This window comes from Eutrigla gurnardus (genome assembly GCF_963514095.1).
Source record: "Eutrigla gurnardus genome assembly, chromosome: 5".
Classification (NCBI taxonomy): domain Eukaryota; kingdom Metazoa; phylum Chordata; class Actinopteri; order Perciformes; family Triglidae; genus Eutrigla; species Eutrigla gurnardus.
Genome location: NC_139919.1, coordinates 10,745,605 through 10,762,128, shown reverse-complemented (window position 1 = coordinate 10,762,128; position 16,524 = coordinate 10,745,605). Strand labels below are relative to the sequence as shown.

The 16,524-nt window shown below is 41.8% G+C and overlaps 1 protein-coding gene across 2 annotated transcripts in view; it reads right to left on the bottom strand.

Annotated features, from left to right (window-relative positions):
- Positions 1-14,755, bottom strand: part of LOC311014051 (complexin-1-like) — a 55,475-nt gene extending 40,720 nt beyond the window's left edge. The window contains exons 1-2 of one of the 2 annotated variants that reach the window (XM_084010409.1): positions 14,531-14,755; positions 13,432-13,550 (exon numbers count right to left, since the gene is read on the bottom strand). In XM_084010409.1, the coding sequence (XP_083866535.1) occupies positions 13,432-13,462 (31 nt within the window). In that variant the 5' untranslated portion in view covers positions 13,463-13,550; positions 14,531-14,755. Of the gene's footprint in view, positions 1-13,431; positions 13,551-14,050; positions 14,075-14,530 lie in introns of those variants that run through there. The other variant, XM_084010410.1, reaches the window with a different exon arrangement.
- Positions 14,756-16,524: the final 1,769 nt, after the last annotated feature.

The window sequence follows — 16,524 nt, the reverse complement described above, 5'->3', positions numbered from 1 at the left end:
TAGAATCCTGCTAAAAATATTGTCATCTGTACTTTGATAGTCTGAGTCAATTTAAGATGACTTTGATATGTTTTGATGCTACAGTTTGTTCCAAATTGCAACAACAAGACATTGAATTTGCTACAGCTCTGATTTATGCTGCCAACTGCCTTCTTCTCCAGCAGCAGTGGCTAAAGCGTATGGGTATCGTAGTAGTTAAAGCCGTTTTCCATACACCCACAAACTACTTCGTATCATAAGAGGCTTGTGAGTTTTGAATGTTGAGGTTGATTATTTCTGCCATCAGAGGAACTCTGCCTTAAAAAAAATGTCCCTGACCCACACTAAACGTTTGTGGTTTGATGTTAAACGGTCATGAACAAACAGTGGTCGCCACGGCAATGTTGTATAATGTAGGTGCAAATATTCAGGCCAATCAGATGACTCATTTACTCACAGCACAGTCACTGCAGAGGTATTGACAGAGCCTATTAGTGGTGTGTGTGTGTGTGTGTGTGTGTGTGTATGTGTGAGACTAATGTGCTGCTGTGTGTCTGAACACGGTTGTCTTTTTTAATGAGTGTGTTCATGCATGTTGAATTTGTGAATTTGTTCTTTTAATTGCATTGGTCGACATGTGATTGCATGTGTTATAATATTTGCCTACAGTATATACGTGTGTACGTGTGTGTGTGTGTGTGTGTGTGTGTGTGTGGGTGTGTTTGAAGTGTGGGGATTATGAATCTTAATCTTGTTTGAGTGTGTTCAGATAGACACATCTTTATATTTATATGTCATTTTTTGGCAGGGATATGTTGCATATATTTCATCATCATAAACAGAGCACTGTTGCTGCCCCCGGTAAATACAGGGGTTGTTAAGGTTGTTGAGGAACAACGGTGACTCAGTGATTTCTTGGCAGAGTGCCTAAAAACTCACTTCATTATCCAACTTGTGTAGGAGAAAACAAACTCTGCAGCGGTCATTGATAACTTCACGCCGCCCCTTCGCGTGTGTGTCAAAGCAGCAGGCGGCGTCTGTTTGCATCAGGATCCTCTGGGTAGCTCAGCAGGCCACAACACATCTCTGATTCCTTGGGCCCTGAGCTCAGACAGCCCTGCCACTGCCAATATGTGTGCATGTGTGTGTCAAGTGTACAGCTGGTGACCCCTGCAGAAAGTTCTGGACGCTTCTGGCTTGACTGGCCTGCTTTACTGGCCAAGTCTTCTCTCGCCTGCCCCCCATTTGTGTACTTGTGCAAAGTCAAACTGATGAGTAACTACATACTAACAATATGATTCAACAATCAGATGACAATAGGCAAGATCTATCAAATTTGATTATCCATCATCCATCCATCCATCGTCTACCGCTTATCCTGTATTTAGGGTAGTAGGGGGAGCTGGCATTGGGTGAAGGCGGGGTACACCCTTAAAGCCTTGGGGCTTTATTGTGTCATCCCTGACTATTTTTATTTATATAATGTATGGCACAGATTGCTGTTTCATATTTTTATATCAAGAATGGTCAATAAAATCGATCAATCAATCAAACCCTGGACAGGACACCAGTCTATTCAAATTTGATTATGTAAATTCTAAGTCATGGACACCCCAAACTATTAGCATGTAGAGTATTATGTATTATGTTTTAATCTGCCATCATCAAACCGAGCAGACTTTTCAACAGCAGGTTCAAGACTCTACTGTTCCTCTGCCAGACACACACTGTGACTTTTTGCACTTATGTATATATATATATATATATATATATATATATATATATATATATATATATGAACAGTGAAGCAATCAACTGGCAGAATCAGAATCAGAACATGTGCCTGATAACTCCTTATAACAGACTACTTGGAGATACAAGTGATTTGTTTTTCTTCTTTGGTAGAGAAAACCAATGTTGTGCACTTGCACTGATCTATTCTACCGTAGGAGTGACGTTGGTCCACTAAGTGCCAGAGATCTGAAGTAGCAGCACAACAAAGGAGGATGCAGAGGACTCTATTGTTTGTCTGCGATGGTGACTCATATCATCTCTGCAGGAAACCTTGGCAGCACTGCCGTTTCTCCTCTTCATTAGTTGATATTGCACAGTGCTCTACAATGATAGGATTGGTACAGTAACAATACAATGCACAAAAGGGAAATTGCCACAATAAACAAATACATGTATGATACATTGACAATAATGGCCATTTGACTGTGTATAAGAAGTGGTCACAGAGACGTCACACATTGGTTTGTGACCTGTGGTTTTAAAGCTGGCATTTTGCCCATCGCAATTTTTTTTGCAACCAGAAGTGATACGAGGAACTAAGTGAAGCCCAACGCTAAATAAGACATTTTTAGACCAACATGTCTTAACTTTCATGAAGTGAAAACTATGATGAGAAAAGATAGGTCGATAGGAATGATGTCCAAAACAAAACAAAAAAAATAAAAAAAAATCAAGCAAAACATTTATGTATCCTTTCTTTTTCAAGTACATTGCTAATTCTTCTCTTAATCCCACCCACCCAGCTGGCTGGATGTGGTTGGGAGGATGCCAGCTGGTGTTCTTATAGATTCTTGGCATTGATCTCACAAATATGTGTGCTGTTTGTGTTCTGTCAACAAACGACACGGTTAACTGTCCAACACATTTGACAGGTTCCTGCCTGATTTGAACATAAAACAGCAGAAGTTATACATCTATTATAGCTGTGATTTTTCATAGTGTATTTGGTATATGGTAGATTGGATAATAAAAATAATAACACTGGGAAGAGTCAACCTCAAAATCTCAGTGAAAATGACTAAATGAGGGCAGCATCCCTGCAGTATAATGATGATACGTAACACTATATGTGTGTACTGTACAGCCAAACAGACAAAAATGCAAACGAGAGGGAACTCCATAACACTAATATGTGCTATCCAGTCATCCCTCTCACCACAGAGTCATGCAGCCTCAGCGTATGCTATTAACTGCTTTCTAGGTCAAAGTGTGAATCAGTACTAAGCATCAGCAGCTCTCACGCAGCACAGCGTCTCTCGGCTCCGCAGCTATGCAGGTGAAGCGTTTTGATTTCCTGACCTTCCCATCAAGCCCGGGAAAAAACGATCCATCCACAGACGTAATGAGCAACTTGTGCTTTCATTCAGAGTGGCTCATATTTCTTTGCAGATGACTGAGCAAGATTACCATGTGGTTTTATTGTGTGGAACTGTGTGTTTATTTGTCAACAATTAGCAGTGTACAAAGGACGTCTCTACACCGCAACCCAAGACATATATAGTACCTTGCCACCAGGGGGCTTATCCGTCAAGTGCTATTGTGCATGGGGTCTCAGGATGGAAGGAAAACTATTTCAAATATTATAAATATAAAAATATTTTGGCTTTTCAAATGTCAAGTGCATGTGTGCATTCGGCTATTTAAATGGGCTATTCTCCTCATTCCTCTCCTGTTCATCTGGGGAATACTTCAGGATCTTTCATGTTGGAAATGAAAATATTTGAATGACAGCAGCATTGGCCACATGGGGATTCCCACTGCCGTTGTTGGACTGCCTGCCCCAGGCAGACAACCCACGCACATCAGAGAACGTCAATCAACTTGTTTGTTTGGCTGTAGAAGTCTGCAGCCAAAAGAAGCTGACAAATCTTTTTTTGGATCCGTTTGAGATATATCAGAATTAGTAATGCTAAAAGATATAATCTAAACCAAACAATCTGATAATTTATTTGACTCAATTTTGTAAATTTCAAGATACATTTTAACAAACGGGTCAATTTTATTTAATTCTCCTCTGCAGCACAAAAAGAGAAGGAAAGAATTTCCCTCCAACTTTTATTTGATTCTACAGTTTCACAGTAATGAATTAACAGGATGTTAAAGCTTGACTTGTCGAGGTAAAGTGCAGCACCCCATAAGATCCTTTAGCATTAGTTTTACAGGCCTTAGTAGTGGTTTACTACCAACAGAGACTTTGTTTGGACTGTTTGGATGGTATCAACTGAATATCAAGGCTGCTGCTCCCAGAACCAACCAAGCTGAAAAGAAACACCATCCCCTTTTAATTTATCACAATAATGCTGACTATCAAAAGCCTCAGGGAGCTTCATAAATTACTATAACAGATGTTTTCTGCTTCTGAAGACAATGGTCTGTAACTTCAGTTTAAGAAAATCCCTGCAGGTTTGGTACTGTCAATTCAAGACCATTAAACACATGACACACACAGTGTGGGCCCGAAATCTTCAGGGTAAGTTGCAGCATCATGACGACAAATGAAATATCAATACATTAATCATCTTTAGACTGACATTCACTCATTTTAGTCCATTCAGCAGAGCCAGGACGACGACCTGAACGTCTCAAGAAAAGGTGTCTTTTCCTTTTTTAATGTTTTTTTTTGAAAGCTCAGTGTTATCTCTTTAGATGATATGCGCCTTATTTCCTGCCAATAGATTCCACCTAATCATAAAACAGTTAATATAAATTAATATGAATTAATCATTATTATTTTATTCATTATTGTTATCATGATTATACTAATATTTGTATTATTATAACCACATTTGCATTGACTGTCCTATTCTAAAATGCGATAGGTGAACTTTTACATACTTGGCTGGTCAAAAATCAATATGATGATGGACAAAAAAGAAAGCAACAGCTTCACAAGGGCAGCCCACAAACCAATACATCCATATGCAGCCTCGTCATTTCTATGCAAAGAAGGTCTGGTGATGAATCATTGAATTGAAGATTTTTTGTGAAAACATTAGTAATAGAAAAAACTAAATTTGAATGCAGCTGGAGGCAAGTTTGTCCACAAATGAGTTTAAATGTATGTGTGTTTTGTCACTGTGCAGCGGAGGTGTCTGAAGAGGGCAGATATCATTACTGCACATCAATTTATCAGAATTACATTACCTCCCTTCTTGGCTCATTTCTCTGAATTGGGTTCAAAAAGGCTGAAATTCGCCATAAAACATTATTCTTATATGCCAAGTTAACTGAAAGCCAGTTAAGTGTGAAGAAACTCATTGGAATTGCTCATATAGACACCCATGCACAAAGGTTATACAGAAACACATGTCTTGTAAGATGTGATATGTGTTGGTGGTCTGATTTAAATGGAAAGTGCACACAAACAGCATTTTACAAGAAATGTAGACAAATTACTGCACTATTTGAAATACAAGGACTTCTGTTTGCACAGGGCTGATAATAACATGTTGTAATTTAATTATCATGCTGCATGAACAAATCGGCTTCACATGGCCATGTTTTCATTGCTAAAAACAAAGATTCACATAAAAAGGAGAATTATTGCATTTTCAACTAATCATTTGCATTTTCAAAATATCAACTCTCTTCTAGCTGTATAAAAGCTGAGTGTATGAATCCATCCCAGAGCTCTTAGCTCATAAAGACAGTCCATGTCAGCCTCATTAGCAGGCAGTGGACAGAGCAAGACGGATAGAGGGCAGAGAGGCGGAGAGGAAAAAAAGGAAGATGAAAAGGAAAAAGAGATAGGGATGAGCAAAGTGGGAGGATGTGCAGACGAGGGCATGTAAAAGCCACCGATTTACAAATGTAGACTTGTTTAAGTACATCCTTTGAGGGAGGGGATGCACATTATGATTTGAGAATTTCTCTCTTTGAATGAGTAAACAAATATCAGCCCATGTGTCCGCAGGGGTTTGCAAGGTCACACAGGAGTTAAAAATCTCCATATCGCCTTATATCCTCCAGGGTTCTTCAGCTAATCCTAATTAATCCTTGAGGACAATTGTGTTTTATGTCCTATGTGGCCACACAGCCACGGCTCATATAGTGCACATTACATTTTCACAGTTATACTATCAATATTGGGCATGCCACTTTACAATAATTACAGCATTCCATAGACCTATGGCAACATATTCTCATGAATTTTCGTATGGAAACGTACGAAAAGTTGTGTACAATTTTTTTCATGTTTTATCCTACGAATATCAAAATGACGCCAGTGCGCATGCGCGATTCCCTGCAGTGAAAAATGGCTTCCATTCCTTTCATTCATAATGAAAAATGCAGCATAATGCAGCATTTTAAAGCTGTTTCGGCATTACAGTACGTTTTGATGACATTCCTAGCGAAAAAATATGCATTTTGTTCTCATATTAATCCTTCAGTGAATGTATACGATCTTTCGTTTGTTGGTTAGGGTAAAAGCTAAGGTTAGGGTTAGAATTGGAGGATCCTGGGATCGAACCGACAATCTTGCGGTCGCCGGCTAACCCCCTCTACCTCCTGAGCTAAACCCCCCAAAGGTTAAGGTCAAGTTTAGGTCTGATGGTCTACTACTACTACTAGCATAAAGCGCATCATTTACGTGACTACGGCTCTGTGTAATACGTAGGAAATCATACGAAAATATCATGCTTTACTTTTCATACTTTTTAGTACAAAAGCTGAGTGAGAGCAGCCTGCCTATGGCCATATGCACTGTATGTGTTTAAATGTATTAAAGTGTGGACAGTTTTTACTAGGTTTTACATTATTCATTCCATCACCAGAATGTATTTCTTGACACCCAAAATATTTAAAATTCACGTCCCATCTGTTTATTCCACAGTTTACATTATGCCAACACATAAAGTGACGTATGTGATGTTTTTCCGTACTTAGCTTACTTTGTTTATGTAAGTTTTTTACTTTGTATGATGTGTTTACTCACCCTAAGTGTTTTGTCGCCTAAATATAAGCAACAGTTTCGGTGAATGATGCGGCGTTGAGTGATGCGTAAAAAGCCATTTTCACAAACGTAACCCTGTGGCGTATGAATGACATGTGAAAAGCCAAAAATCAGTCCAATGGAATGCAGACATGTTGTGCTATTTATACGCCTTCCCATGAGATGTGTATGGCAATGGCTTGTAACTGATAGACTTTTGGTTCACTTCTCTGAGCTTCATCAGCACAGATTTCATGCCCTTGAGCAAAATGCTCAACCTCCATCTCGTGAAGTGTGAACACATCATTGAGAGAAGCATCTGCGCTCAATAAACCTGATAAATGAAGGTTACAACCACATGTCCTTGTCAAATGGAGTCACTGTGTTTGCCTGTGGCCCAAAGCACTTATGCTCAAAGTATGCACTTAGGTTATTTACTTTAAGACCTACCGGAGGGATTTTCAGACCCCTGATCACTTTATGCATAACCCCCCGCGATATCATTTATTTTAACATGACCCTGCAATCGAGATGGCAGAATTAATATGACAAAATTTGAGGAACCCCCCCTCGACTAAAAATTGCAATACCTAACATGACTCAAACTATTTCATTTTTTAAAAGATTCCTGAATGCATCATATTTCCTACCAACATAAGACAGTGCAGCTTTACCACTGCTGGTTTGCACCTCAAATGGAGCCATAAGAAATTAGTTACAAAGAGGAATTTAAATCTGAAGTTTGTGTGTTGGTCCCTGATAAACTCGAGGAGCTCTCACTCTCATTGTGATTTCCTGAATAAATAAAGTATACAGTGTGTATATCTGCTTGTGTATCCTGCTCAAATACACTGCAGTACAGTACACCCACTGTTATTATCCACTGTTATTTTCTATTGACTCAGGGAAGTTCATCTTCTTCGAGAATGTTCACGTATGTCCAGTAGATGTGTGTAAAAGGATCAACTGCAGGCTGCTCTGTCTCTACTGGTGTAATGCGCTTCTCCCAGCGATCCCTCAGCATTCCCCGGCTGTGGTTTTCAATCCAAGTGATTGTGTATGTGTGTGTGTGTGTGTGTGTGTGTGTGTGTGTGTGTGTGTGTGCCCAAGTAAGACAGATAGAGACATGATGCCAAGAAAAGACAAAAAAAATAATAATAATTGGAGAGCAACACTGGTTTACAGCAACAGGACAATCCCAATGACATAATGATAGACAAAGCGCACAAACACAGACACACAACCTTGTACTTCTATCTTTGTGAGGTCACTCACTGACTGAATGTAATCCCTAGCCCCCTTACTCTAACCTTAACCATCACAACAAAATGCCTGATGCTTACTATTACCCTAAACCTAATTCTCACCCAAACTTAAAAGCAAGTCTCAACCACAGACTGTTTAACATATGGACATGGTTTATAAAGAGCCATTGTGAAATGCAAAGTGGGTGGCTCTGGCCAACGCCATCTTGACAGTGATGACAGCACAAAGTGGGAAAGAACTAGATCGTTGGTGGAGCTGAGGCCTGCAAGCTGCAATGCCTAACTTAAGTTGAAGTTTATTTTTTGTAGAATAAGCCCCTTGAGTTGTCACAACTCGTTTACGAGGGGGTCCTACACACACATAGAGATATTCTGTGAGTTGAGAATGGACCAGTTTTTCGAAAATGTTTGCAATTGAACAAATAATAGATATGGGTCTATAGTTATTACAGTCGAGAACATCACCTGTTTTATGGGTGGTGTGATTCGTGCCAATTTCCAGATAGTAGGTAATTCATTTGTTGAAAGTGAGAGATTGAATAGATCTGCAAGAGGATACATGAGAACATTGACAGCTAATTTGATGTATCTATTTTCCAGGCCATCAAGTCCAGCACTACTGTTTCCATTGGATTCTTTAATCGCATTCAGCACTTCGGCTGGCATGATTTTTCTAAATGAAAAAAATGAGCTGACAGGAGGTGGAGTGTTGCCACGCCATAAGTTGGTGTTTGAGGCAGGAAGAAGAGTAGAACAGACTGAGGAAAAATGCTGATTAAGTGCTTGGGCAACAGAAGAAGAGTCATGTAAAATATTACCATCAATTCTTAGTTTGTTAATTATTATTATAATTATTATTATTATTATTATTATTATTATTATTTTTGAAGTCAGAGTTCAGACTTTCATAATAATAATTAGCCTTAGCATTACGAGTTTTGATTTTACTCTGATTTCTGAGTTGTCTGTACACTTCCCAGTCAGCATTACTTCTCGTTCTCCGTTAAACTGACCATGCTTTATCTCTCTGCCTGAAAAGACTAATAAGTTCTGGGGTGATCCAGGGAAGATGTTGGCCCCTGACCTTAACCATCTTCCACGGAGCATGTCTGTCAAGCACATCATTATACTCAGTAAAAAAATAGTCCCAGGCATCTTAAAACATGAATATAAGTTGTAAACATTCATTTCTGCTGTAAAGTTGAGCATTTTAACATGGGGGTCTATGAGGATCAACTCTCTTTTGGAGTCTCATGGTCCGTTGAGGCACTGCAGTTTCTGGCACTTCCACATTGGCTTTTTTCTCAGTAGCAGAGCTTGGTCTGAACTCTCAAACAGGCCTTTGAATGGCTGACCCAAAATGTCCACACTTTCCAAAACTGTCCTCTGGAGGTCTACAACTTCAAATGGTCCTCACAAAGATGGCTGTACAAGAAGACCTACACACACGCACACACACACATACACACATACACACACACGCTCAGTCACTAAGACCCAAGAGACTTCTCTGTTTGTCACGCACTTTACCCCTCTCTCTCTCTTGTAAACACAAAAAGAAACACACACACACACACACACACACACACACACACACACACACTCACACAGTTTCCCCTCTGGCTGCCTTATTGAGGTTTCCTTGCCTCGCCCATTTAGATTTACTGTAATCGTCGAGAGAGGGAGGGAGGAAAGAAGGAGAGGGAATGTTAAATTGCAGGACAGAGAGTGAGAGAGTGCTATGGAGCTGTTCAGGGTAGGAGGAGAGTGATGAGGACCTGAGAGAGGTGGGGAAGGAGGGTGGAATTAATAAACGTGGCTAAAGATGAGGAAGGGTTAGAGGGTGAAAAGAGTTGAGAACAGAATAATGGAGAGAAGTAGGGAGAACAGAGAGAAACTCTGAGGCCGCAGAGGACCGAAAACATCTCCCATTAAACGGAGATTACAGCTTCTGCCGGTCCAGAGTGCAGCGCGACTTTACAACCTCTGCCGTCAGCCACTGATGATATAACACCCAGTTTTAAAGATCAATTTGTCACTTTTCATCTCCTCCTACACCTCATTCTCCTCCTCTTCTGCCGAGGCCCAGGGCAGAGATGGAGGAGGAGGAGGAAGAAGAAGAAGAAGGAGGGGGGGAAGATAGAATTGCAGCTTGGAGAGAAAAGGGTGAGAGAGCTGATTTCACCTTACGAGCGTTTTTGATGATACCGTCCGCAATAAATCCTCCCCTCTCCCCCTGCAGTTTCCCACTCTTGCAATTAGATCCTTATACACTGACAAACACACTCACGTTGCTGTAAGTGCTCAGCAGACTGAATCAATTCCTCATGTGTCCTTACTTTTCTCTCTACATGTCACTGTGGTTCATGATTCAGGGATTCAAAGTGTTTCTATATATAGGTTTATAGAAAAAGAAAAACAAACAAGAGGTGTTTCAAATGGTTTAAACCACTATCTGCAAACCATATATTTCACATTTGTGCAACATTGTCCATGTCATAAACTTGATTCAATGTCTTGACTCAAATTTGCTGCAACTACATGACAGCTTGGAATTATTTGGATGTTTTGCAATGCTATAGGCCCTGTATTGATTTCACTTTGATTCTGACTGATCAGACATCTGCTCAGTTTTATTGTGGGCATTGCTGTGCTGGGAATTATGTGAGGTCACATATGCTAAAACATATGTGTGGGGGTGAAACAAGGGGCTTTTGGGGCGCACACACACTAGGCCCAGTTTCGTGCTACTGTGCCGAAGCACGATTGTCCGCCCCCTCCCCAGTCCCGGTTACCTCTTGTACATATATCATCATGCATGGCTTTACGTAGTTTCTTGAAGCATGCCCAACCCCGATCCAGAATACAATCGTGTCTTGTTGTTGCATACCCGTGCTTGAGCAACTGTACCGGGCCGAAGCCCAGCGTGCCAGTCAGAGGAAGTGTACCGTGCTTGGGCACAGTATGGAGCACTCACACTTGTCAAACAAACTGGACTATGGACGTCAAATGTGCACGGTACAGATTGTGTGTGTGTGGCCTTCAATGTTTGCTGAGGTGTCTTACCTGTCTCAACAGCATTATTTCACAATTAATTGTATCTCCATTTTTTATATGAAGGTCAATGTACTTAATTGCTTGTTTATTACCTTATTTACAGAACCCTTTTCTGTTTGTTTCTAGTAGACTGGTTACGCTCCCCTCAGATGAGTCATTCATTTTCTGGGAGTCCTTGATATGAAAAACTTTGGGAACTTCTGAGTTATGACTTGAATTTCAAAAGCTGAAAGGGTCATGGATGACAGAGAGGAGCACTTCCTTGGTGCCATTTGAGATGACCTTTGCTCTTCACTGTATAAAACAAACAGAATACAAATCATGGTATGGGCTCGCCCTCAGAGTGCGCCTGCACACACACACACACACACAGAGAGAGAGAGAGAGAGAGAGAGAGAGAAGTGAGATAATAGCCCACAGCTAATCCACAGCACACTGAAAACTCATTACTCCTTTAGAAGGAAATACAACTAAATCTTGCTTCCCAAGATGGAAAGAAATACTCGGCTTAATGTGAAGACCTTGGCACAAAATGCTTGTTTTTCCTCATGTTGGGAATTTCTTTTATGCACAGTTCGTTGACTTGAGCTTCATACAAGCCACACACATGTCTAAATATATGATGAACTGTTACTGTACCTGAATAATATGGCTCTATCAGGAACCTCAGCCCTTCAAGGAAGAAGTAAAGAACCCTTTTTTTTAAGAAAGGTTTTTTTCAATGGTTCTTTGCAGGACTAACAGTTCTATTAATAACCTAACCCATCTAAAGAAGCCCTTTTGGAAGAAAGGGTTGTAACACATCACTGTTGTGAGTTCGCTGGACCACATCAGCCCTTTAGGACACTTGTATGGAGTTCTAGATGAAACCCTTGGAATATGATAGGGTTCTTGGTGGGTTCCTGTTAACTCCCTTAGAAGGTAGAAGGTACGCTAATTAAACACACTAGTCCCAACAACAGCAGACCACTCTGCTGTGTCAAAACCACTGAGGTCCTTTCACTGCACCATCTGCATTTTAATACATAATAACATGTTCTTCCTCAAAATTCATTACTCTGTTATGGTAATCTCACATCGGGGGAGTCGTTTCAGCACAAGCAATTCTAATTCACATGCCTTCATGCTGAAATGAAATGATTAAAGATTAGATTCTGCCTTGATTATCTCCCCTTCCCCCCTTCAGGTGGAAAATGTGTACTCAGCATGTCGAGATAAGAGTCACTGCAGCGTCCAGTCAGGATGCGCCGTTAATGTGAGACTGTTACTGAGCTGCGGCAAAGACCTGGTTTCACACCTCTTAGTAAGTAGTGAAGTATCTGGTCAGTTCAACGGTCAGTTGGACAACAACACATTGTAGTTGGGATTTAACAATACCTAGATGTTTCATGAGCGAAGGTGTAAGGAATGTTTAGGAGGAAGATGAGAAGAGGCCTAGTTGTAAATTAAGCTTAGCTGTCTGATGAGGCCCTGAGACATAAATTAGTGTCGTCTCTCTTTGTGTGAACGTTACACACCAGCTATAGGAAGTAAAGCCCATATAAGGGAGTAACTTCATTTTGCCGCCGAAATGGCTGGGCAAAACATGACCTTATGAGTACAAAATGGAGTGCCTGGCAACCTCGCTCTTCCATTGGAGAGGACAAGGATAAATTTACTAAGGTGTCAGGGTGAGTGAGAAGAAGGGTGATCAGGAAGTAGAGGGCTTTAAAAGACAGACACATGGTAGGGAGAGTTTAGATTTCCTTAGATTCAAGAGTAAGAAAGGACTTCCCAGGTGGAACAGGTGCAGAGGCTGTAGGAAGGACTCTGCCAGGGATTTGGAAGAACCGGGTGCGGCCACACGGTTTCAGACGCACGCTTGATATCTGCTTAAATAAAGATAATTCTCATTCCACCTGCCTGACTCATTTATCACCAATCTACACATCGACATCTTTGGGGAGTTTGCCTAAGAAACCGCAGTAAGTTGCACTGACTGGAACATGAAATGCCCTTTTGGCCACAGCGGTTCAGTTTACGTTACAAATCACCAGCCTGTTACAGTGAGCTGGGCTCAGTGTGCCCCAGGGGCCAACTACTGTGCGCCATGTGTGAACAGATGCGGAGGAAGAACGCCAACAGGGAAGAGAGGAATAAAAGCTCAACTGGCTTCCTCCACTGCAGCTGTCTGAAACGGCAGACAATGATGATGTGTGAATTTGTGCATTGGGATGCGAAATTGGGAAAGCACACTGCATATCAAATCAAGTCGGACAGAAGTTTGAAGGAAAATAAAACCTCCACGAAGCACCCCCCCCCCCCCCCCCCCCCCCACACACACACACACACACACACACACACACACACACACATGCCCGATGTGCGTTCACATTCAACAGTGGAAAAAAAGGTCAATCTTACCTCCCAACGCTTGTTTCATAACGAAATTCATGATGATGGCTTTTAATTCCCTGCCTTCCTTGTCCAAGCGATGTTACATTCAATTTTGACGGAAAAGTAGAAGTCCTTTGTGGTCAGATCTGGAAAAGAAAATTATTTTAAAAATCGATATTTCTTTGTAAAAAAAAACGTATAAACGTATAAACCTTAAATGTATCAATAAGCATTTTACCACATGGCATACACATTGATTGTGCCATAAAGTTGTATACGAGCTCACTATAAACTCATTTTAATGTACTACAAACACACTCCTCGTTGCATATTTAAAGAATATTGTAGAAATAATTTCTGAAATTACTCAACAATCAGCTCCAGTTACCACCAGTCACATCTAGACTCACGGAATCGGTATCATTGCGTTAAGCACGTTTCTTCAATGCGACAACTGAAGGACAACAAGGTCAATGGTTCAAAGACAATGGGGAGCAGAAAACCGCCACAAATCTACAGACAAAATCAGCAGCTATGGATAATCATTTCCTCGCAAAAAATGGGGCGCCTTCCCCCCCAGAACCATCCCGGGCAGCTGAGTGTTTATTGCCGGGCACTGACAGGTGTCACGACGTTCAGTAACAACCTGATGTGGCTCTGATCTCCCCGCAGACAGGCGAGTTCGGTCAAAGTGCACGGTGCAAGTCCTCCGCTTGGCAGGACGGTCTGATTTCATGCATGTGGACGCCGGACTAAACCACCGCTGTGTGTATTTTTTTTCCTGATCATGTGGTAAAACTTTCCATTCTCCATTGGATGAACATTTGAAACAGCCATCCCACTCCGGCTTCAGACAAGCTACTCGCACAGCGCGTTAATCACGCCACGATGCAGACCGATAACATGCACGTTTGCAGCTACAAATGCAAAAAGACGTGTTGTAAAAAAAAAACCTTCGACCCGACTGTGCGTTTGTGTGCGGAGAGACGAGGAGACAGTGGAAACGCGGGGATGCACATGCACTTCCTCGTTTGAATCAGCGCTCCGTTTCAGCACCACCGTGACTGGATAGCTCCCCCAAACCCGTTGAGTTGCATTCAAGCGGCCGCATCGAGCATCGATTTACCTCCGTCCCGGCGACCGGCTGAAATCCTCCTCACACACACTCAAAACACCGAGCAGGGATCGGGAAGAGCAGAGAGCTTCGGCTGCAGCTGAAGTTATCCCGCAGCAGGCAAACAGCAGCGCAGACTAATCTAACTGCTCGTCCCTTGCATCTCCGGCTCCTGGGGCTGGAAAAAAAGGACGTCCTTGGTGCCTCCTCCTGACTGCCGCTTCGTCTTCCTGCACACTCACTCACTCACACATACACACGGGCGTCCGCACACACACACACGCACGCACACACGCGTAGAGAGGAGGAGGAGTAGAGGGTGCGGAGGGTGAAGCAGCTGCCGTTCACACCGTGATGGGAAGGAGCGCGAGTAGCACGGAGGGAATGGAGAGAGAAACGTCCCACTGGCGTCCTCCTGACCGATAAAGAGAGATCAATTATTCAGCCCCGACGCTGGCTGCTCCTCCATCTGACAGCCCGCCTCCCCTGCTCTGCAACGGGGAGAGGGACTCGGCGGCTTTCCCTTGAAACTGTAGTGCAGAATACAGCGGGAATACGATGGGTATGGAATGAATGTTATAAGTGGATGCCTCTTTGTTTGCCCGCACTGTCTTGTGTAATGTGACAGGGTTTGCATTAAAGAGATGTGATGTGGAAAAACACAAAATCTACCAAATGAATATGGGGAGCCTTCTGTGATTTTGCTATAGGGAATTCCAGTGTGTCTTCTTTCGTACACATGTCACTCTACATATTTCATTCTATTCGTCGAAACATCAGGGCATATTAGGGGCTGGGGTGAAATGGTAAAAGAGAGACGGTCCTCCTGATACCTGGGATTCTACTAGCCCTCTGATGTGACCTGTGATGGCAAAAATGAAGCATCCAGTTATGGCCAAGACGGCCCTAGTGGATGCCACTGTGGCGATCGCAACATGCAGGCGTTTCCATCTGAAACACACAGCAAATGTATTTAGTTTTACTTAGATTTCACTCTGCTTTCTTCAGGGTGTGTGTGTTCAGCTAGCTGTGTCACTGAACTGACGAAGAATTAGGACACAAGAGTATTTTTACTTGGCTACTTTACTATCTCGGCCAGACTTGAGCATGGGAGATTATGTGGTCAGCCGTGTGTGCATGCATGTGTCTGTCTGTCCACAGTAATTCTTGCACACTATTTATGAATATGTATGGTCAAGGACCTCTGGGTTGCATTGATTCCCACGTTTTGAAAAACAGATTTTATTGACTGTTATGCCATCATTGGCTGCTGACTCCTCTTAACCGGTCGATAGGGGTCTGACTGACTGCTTCAATCAGATTTGCATGCCTAAGCTGCAAATTTCAGTCCAATAGTATGCCTGAATTTCCATCAAAACTATGATTGTGTAGGTAGTGCATGCTGTTCTTTGCAGCAGGTTTTTGCACGTCCTTGATGTGTGGAGAAAATGTAGAACTTTGAGGAGCTTTGATCATGACGGTTAGTCGCAAGGAGAAATACACAGTATAGTGTGTGTGTATTCCCAACATACACGTTGTCCCTTTTTATAAAGACGTAAGAAAGAATGTGTGAATTGGCCTTAACAGACGTTGAACCAGCTCTGTGACGACCTCCACTGCCAGCATAGTTGTGAAGTAACATCCATTGTGACTTTAACAACCAACAATATTGGCCATTTTCTTTCGACCAAGTCAAATAATCCATAAACCAAACAGTACAATATCCGTCCTACTCATACTGTGTCTGTGGCCCCAGTGCCCTCCAATGTCTTCCTGCACTCTTAAATCCAGCTCCACATTTGAGAGCTTGCAGAGACAGATTCATACATACAACATGACACACACATATACACTGTATCTACTTGCTTCACTTCCAGTTAGAAGTCATAATACACGTCAAAGCCATGACACTTTCACTTTTTATGGCTGCTGCTTTATAGAAAATGGAAGAAAAATGAGTGAGCTTGAACCTGAGCAGACATAATATGATTTTAAAAAATAGTTTT